Consider the following 7,074-nt stretch of genomic DNA (forward strand, 5'->3'; position numbering starts at 1 on the left):
AACAACTACTGAAACCGGCGAGCGATCGGGAGACGGTAGGGGGCTGGAGACCGGCAACGGGGAGCAGAGCATTGCGGCGAGTGGCCGGGAGATGGCAGGGGGCCAGAGACCGGCGGCGGGGGCTAGGGTGCAAAGTCGGCCGGGGGCTGAGCGCTGCAGAGAGCGGCGCAGGAGTTGTGGCGGACGACGCAGGGGCTGAGCGCTGCGGGCGACGATGCGGGAGCTGTTGGGCCGCAAGCGGGAAGGCCAGCGGTGGGCTGGGGGTAGTAGGACCATCGGGGAGCCAGCAGGTGGCGGGAAAGCCGAGGGCCGGCTAGCGGTTGAGCGGCGACCGGGGGCCGAGGAGTTGGAGGCCGGCGTCGGCGGAGGCTGGGGGCTGATAGGGAGCCGCGTGGGCCAGAGGATCGGCGGGGGCCTGGGAAGACTGCTGGTGGCTGTTGTACGGGCCTGCAACATGGCAGGGGCCCCATGGTACCCTATGTACTATGGGAACCCCCCCCCATAAATTTTTCAAAAAAATAATTTTCTTTTTTTTAAAAAAGCTTTTTTTTTTTTTGCCCTTTTTCTTTTTGTTTTTCTTTTTTTTTCTAAAGAAAATTTCGGCTTGCATGCCGTAAAAAGGCAATTTTTTTAAATTTTTTTCTCGAACTGCGTGCCAGGGTCATACGACCTAGATCTGAGAAAAAATACTCCCAAAGGCTTAGGAACCAAAATAGGTCAAATTTTATATGACCATAGGGTTTTCGGGCCTTCTAAGCATGATAGTGAGGTCCGTTTAGGCCCAAAGTTCTAAAAAAAAAGCCTATACCTAGGTGCATAAAAAAACTTTCTGAAACCCTAGATCTGCTTCCAATGCAAAAATTCTCAAAACAAGAACAGGTAGCTACAGATCTAAAGCTATGATACCATATAGGAGTTGAGAAAATACAATACCATAGAAGCCCAAATGATCTCTGCAAGCTGAAAAACTTATTACAAGGAGAAGCAAGGAAGCAAATCACAAAAGGAACAAAAACACAGGAAAAATATGCTCCAAAAGATGAGAGCTCAACAATATCCAAAATGTATTATCAATAATAATCCTTTTTCATACAATGAAAAGAAAGAACTCAACCTTTAATAGGTCAAGAAACCCTAAAAGGGAAAACCGAGGTTTGCACATAATAATTAATTATATGCACCTAAAGTTAGCTTAAGTGTAAAAGAGATAAAGGGAACTTAAATAATTAAACATATATTGTTTAATTAATCAAGTAAATACCTGAATACTCTAACACCCCCCCTTAAGCTAGGCTTAGGGAGAAGCTAAAACCTAGAACAACTACTGAAAGCAATAAAGATGGGTCCCGACAACAAGGCCTGATCAGGTACCCAAATATAATGAAATCTCTATGAACTAGAGAAATAGAGAAAACCACATGGGAACAAAACTCTACTCCAAAAAGAGATGGAAAAGAACACCACTGAAGCATGAAGAACCTGCAAACTCTGTCGAAGAATAATTGTTGATCTGAAGAACCTCCACTAAAATAGAACATGACCAGGTAGAGAAGACTATAATCTGTATGAGTGCCCTCAAATGACACTACTCGAATCAGAAGGCAAACAAGGCAAACAACTGAAATCGAAGATACATATGGCATGAAAACACCAAAGCCTGAAGAGCTGATCAATCGAACCACGAAAGCATTAGAACCAACAATATTGTTTAATTAATCAAGTAAATACCCGAATACTCTAACACCCCCCCTTAAGCTAGACTTAGGGAGAAGCTAAAACCTAAAACAACTATTGAAAGCAATAAAGATGGGTCCCGACAACAAGGCCTGATCAGGTACCCAAATACAATGAAATCTCTATGAACTGGAGAAATAGAAAAAACCACATGGGAACAAAACTCTACTCCAAAAAGAGATGGAAAAGAACACCACTGAAGCATGAAGAACCTGCAAACTTTGTCAAAGAATAACTGCTGATCTGAAGAACCTCCACTGAAATAGAACATAACCAGGTAGAGAAGACTATAAGACCTCAAATGACACTACTTGAATCAAAAGGCAAACAAGGCAAACAATTGAAATCAAAGATACAGATGGCACGAAAACACCAAAGCTTGAAGAGCTTATCAATCGAACCACGGAAGCATTAGAACCAACAGGACAAACCTCCCCATAATGTAGAAGAGGGAGAGGGATAGGAACACTGAAAAGAACAGCCAAGAAGAACTGCATGACGAAGAACCCAGAACATCAAAGGTGTTGAGAAAAGTACATGGTGTCATGGAAGGAACACTCACTTGACACACATCATGAGGTGAATGTCGTGGAAGGAACACTCACTGGACAAAAGAAGATGGCAAACAAAAGGCAAACATCAACGCCCTCATGGCACTTTATCAATAGTGGATGTACAACAAGGCACAAGATGTGCAAGATTCCAAGTAAACAATGCATGACGACACTTTATCTCAGTGCGTTTGCATAAATACAATGCTACAATGATAATAAGACTGGAATTAGATACAAGAACCGAAATAGAGACATTCGAACCAGACAAGAGATCCTAGGACCTGAAACAACCAAGATATCCACTAGAGTGCTGAAAAAGCAAAAAACTAAATAAAATATGCATGGAGCAGAATCTGGTAATAAAACTCATATGGATGGAAATTACATAGCACACACTTTCCAAAAATATAAACTTTTCGAAAAACGAAGGTCGGATGCTCATTCTATGGCTCCCGGAGTGCAAAAACTAGACCTCACTTTGACTGGAAAAAACACAATCAAACAGAAAAATTGGAAAAAATTACAAACACCGTGAGGTCGGGATTGGAACCATCTTTTCAACGCCTATTCGTTTTCGAAAAAATGACTCTGTATGCCCAAGATATGGCCAAAAAACCAAACCCCCGCTGAAAGAGGCAAAAAAGAGAGTTTGGTGGCTAGGCGGAGCTCCGGTGGCCAGTGGGTGGCGCTCTAGTGGCGGCTTGGTGGTTCTCCGACAGTCGAGAGGAGCTCTGGTGGTGGTTGGGTGGCAAGGGCTGCAGGCGTTGGTTGGGGAGCTGAGTGGCGGCCAGGGAGCAGAGCACGGTGGCGGGCGGCTGGAGACCGACGACGGGGAGCAGAGCATGGCGGCAAGCGACCGGGAGACAGCAGGGGGCCGGAGATCGACGGCGGGGGCCAGGGTGCAGAGCCGACTGGGGGTTGAGCGCTGCGGAGAGCGATGCGGGAGCTGTGGCGGGTGGTGCAGGGGCTGAGCGCTGCGGCCAGAGGCGCGGGGGCTGTTCGGCCGCAGGTGGGAAGGCCGGCGACGAGCCGGGGGCAACAGGACCGCCGGGGAGCCAGTAGGCGGCAGGAAAGCCGGGGGCCAGGGAAGCCGGAGGCCAGGGAGCCGAAGGCCGACGTCGACGGGGACCGAGGGCCGACAAGGAGCCGCGCGAGCAGGAGGACCGGCAGGGGCCAGGGAAGATTGTTGGCGGCTGTTGTATGGGCCTGCAACATGGCAGGGGCCCCACGATACCTTGCGTACCGTGGGAACCCCCCCATAAATTCTGCCAAAAAACAATTTTTTTTTTAAAAAAAAACTTTTTTTTTTCGCCCTTTTTCTTTTTTTTTAAAAGCAAATTTCGGCCTGCATGCCTTAAAAAGACATTTTAAATTTTTTTTTCTCGAACTGCGTGCTAGGGCCGGACGGCCTGGATCTGAGAAAAAAAAACTCCTAGAGGCTCAGGAACCAAAATAGGTCAAATTTTATATGACCATAAGGGTTTTCGGGCCTTCTAAGCACAACGGTGAGGTCCGTTTAGGCCCAAAGTTCTCAGAAAAAAGCCTATACCTAGGTGCATAAAAAAACTTTTTGAAACCCCAGATCTGCTTCCAATGCAAAAATTCTCAAAACAAGAACAGGTAGTTGCAGATCTGAAGCTCTGATACCATATAGGAGTTGAGAAAATACAACACCACGGGAGCCCAAATGATCTCTGCAAGCTGAAAAACTTGTTACAAGGAAAAGCAAGGAAGCAAATCACAGAAGGAACCAAAACATAGGAAAAATATGCTCCAAAAGATGAGAGCTCAATAATCTCCAAAATGTATTGTCAATAATAATCCTTCTTCATACAATGAAAAGAAAGAACTCAACCTTTAATAGGTCAAGAAACCCTAAAAGGGAAAACCTAGGTTTGCACATAATAATTAATTAAAGTAATTAATTATATGCACCTAAAGTTAGCTTAAGTGTAAAAGAGATAAAGGGAACTTAAATAATTAAACAAAAATTATTTAATTAATCAAGTAAATACCCGAATACTCTAACAACTTATCACCTTGCTATCTTCTAGATTTAATATTATATCATTCCTACTACCAAAACTCTTTTATTTTGACAAAATTATCATAAAATTAAAAACCGTCATTAAATTTTTTTTTTAATAAATATTATAAAAAATCTTTAAAAGATATTTGAATTAATTTTTATTGAAAAAAAATCTACACAATACACTTTTCATCCTTACAAAATGTAAATCTCAAGCCTAAACTATCATCTCTAATAAAATTTGGAGTATGCTTTCCCATCTCTATATCTCTCCATTTATACTTTTAATAATAAAAATAATTATAATTTAGATTTGTGTAACTCTTATAAAATCATTTAATAATCAATAATTTGAAACTTTATTTAGTTTTAAAAATGAGTATTTAATGATTTTGAATTAATAAGGGTGTAATTTTATTTTAAAATATAAAAATTATATATTTTATGTTTATTATTATTTTAATGGGATATAATTTCTGCATAATTTTTATTTATATGAATTTAGGCTTTATATCTTTTAATTTTCTTATAAAAACTTTTTCAAACATGATTCTTATAATTACTTTCATTTTATAATATTAATTAATATGAAAATGAACTGAATAATTTACTTAACACTAAATATTATAAGAGGAGTTCTTATTATACACTCGAAAAATCTAGTTAATTAAAAAAAAAAAGAAGAAGAAAAGTTTATTGAAATGGACATTCATTCTTCCATTCATTCTAATAAGGACTTCACAGTACGCAACTTTTAATTTCTAACAAACATTATTAGTGTAGGCTTGCTCCCATAACATTTAAGGCTCACAAAGTTATAAAATATTTTAGACAAAAAAATTGTCCTTGACATATTCATCACAGTTTTTAAAAGAATGAAAACAACCACACAACATAGATATCAGTACTTGTATTTTTAAAAAGTAGATAACAACAATACAAGAGCATACAATTAAATTAAAATTCGTCTTTTGATTAAACTGTAAAAAATACGAGATTATATATGTCAAACTCACCTACCATATAAAGAATATATTATCTCATTGCACTTTTTAAATAGTACTTTGTGTTATTACTAAAATCGTTTTATTAGTAAAATTATCTATGGAAGTTAGTGCAATTCTTTTATATAAAGTTTATCCAAGATCATATCCAAAATGGTTAATTTATTATTTTTCCTTTAAAATCTTGTCTCTAATGTTTAACATACAATTATTATGTTTGCCATTACGGTGATTAAAAAACAAATTTGCAGCCACTTGTCTAGATTTTAGAGTTCCAAAATTATATAATACACAAAGTTTTTGTCTACTTGGAATGTTTATGACATATTCATCACACTTTAAAGAAAATGAAAACAACTAGACTACATAAATATCATATTTGTGTTTTTATATAATAGATTACAATATTGTGAAATTGTACATCTAAATTAAAAATCGTCTTTTGGGATAAATTATCACGAATAAGAGAATCATACAAGATCACAAGAGAGCACACAGCTAATTAGAAATCATTTTTTGACTATATTATCATGGATAAGAGAATTCATCGATCAAAACTACCTAAAAATCAAACTTGATCCATCACACCTCTAAATAATTTAAACCTTATAAATTCATTCATTTGATTAAAAAAACATACCATTCCATTATACTTTTTAATATTAATATTATTTCATATCATTCACAAAAATCATTATCTTAAAACTTTGAGTGAAATTATCCATAGAAGTCACTACATTATATTTTTATATAAAATTCATCTTTGGTCATGTTCAAAATTGTTTTCCTTAAAACCTTGTCTCTAATGTCTTAACATACAATTATTATGTGTGCCACTACGGTAATAAAAAAATGAATTTGCAGGTAGTTACCTAGACTATATAAATCAATACAATATTTTAATATGGGAATTAAAATATTCTTGTATGGTGTGTTTTACTAATTCCTAGGCTTAAAATTTTGTAAAATTATATTATCCTTTACACGATGAGACTTGTATTTTTTAATAATAAAAAAGAGCGTAATTGGAGGCAGAGAGAACGTGGAGACGTGAATGACAGCAAGGCAACAGATCACATGGGGGCTGTTGTATTGATAGCGACAACACTTGTGGGATGACGTCATGTTTCCCCTTGTGACGTCATATGGCACACCTTTTAATGCTATTTTAAATGTAGACTTTATATCTAATGAGATGTGCAAAGACATTCTTCACATGCGAGCTCTGGTCAAATATTTGTTTTAATTTTTCTAAGGTTTTGATGGCTTATGACAAAAACATAGTTTTCAAAGAATAGTATACAATTCATTAGATTGGCCCCTACTTTATTTATTTGAATTTTTTGGGGGTTTTAGGTGAGAGGGATTTCTTTCTAGGTCTAAACATGATCCACATTCAAATGATAGCTATTATTTGGGAATGTGTTCCCTTTGTTTTTTTACATTAAAAATTTGTTAACAAGCCTTATAAAACATAGAATACATGGAAGAAAGAGTTAGTAAATGTTGTTTGAGGCTGATTCAATTGGAGAAAAGGGGGAAAAAAGAGTTTGTAAATGTGTTTCCTTGGTTTTAAAAAGGGAGATCTTGTTAGAATTTGTAGCAATTTTCATGGGTGTTTATCTCATTCCAATTAGGAATGAGAATATAATATGAGGTGCAAATAGATAGGGACTAGGTAGGAAGAGTTTAAAGTGGAAATAGTATATACAAAGGGAAGAAGATAGGGCTCCGTGAGTCCCCTACTTTGAGA

The 7,074-nt window shown here is 37.6% G+C and overlaps 1 protein-coding gene across 1 annotated transcript; it reads left to right on the top strand.

Moving 5' to 3' along the window:
• The first annotated feature begins 214 nt into the window (after positions 1–214).
• Positions 215–3,210, top strand: LOC131873995 (uncharacterized). The gene is made up of 2 exons (XM_059217193.1): positions 215–471; positions 3,042–3,210. Exons 1-2 carry the CDS (start codon positions 215–217, stop codon positions 3,208–3,210), a joined length of 426 nt encoding a protein of 141 aa, XP_059073176.1.
• Positions 3,211–7,074: the final 3,864 nt, after the last annotated feature.

Source organism: Cryptomeria japonica, chromosome 3, assembly GCF_030272615.1.
Source record: "Cryptomeria japonica chromosome 3, Sugi_1.0, whole genome shotgun sequence".
In the NCBI taxonomy this organism is placed as follows: domain Eukaryota; kingdom Viridiplantae; phylum Streptophyta; class Pinopsida; order Cupressales; family Cupressaceae; genus Cryptomeria; species Cryptomeria japonica.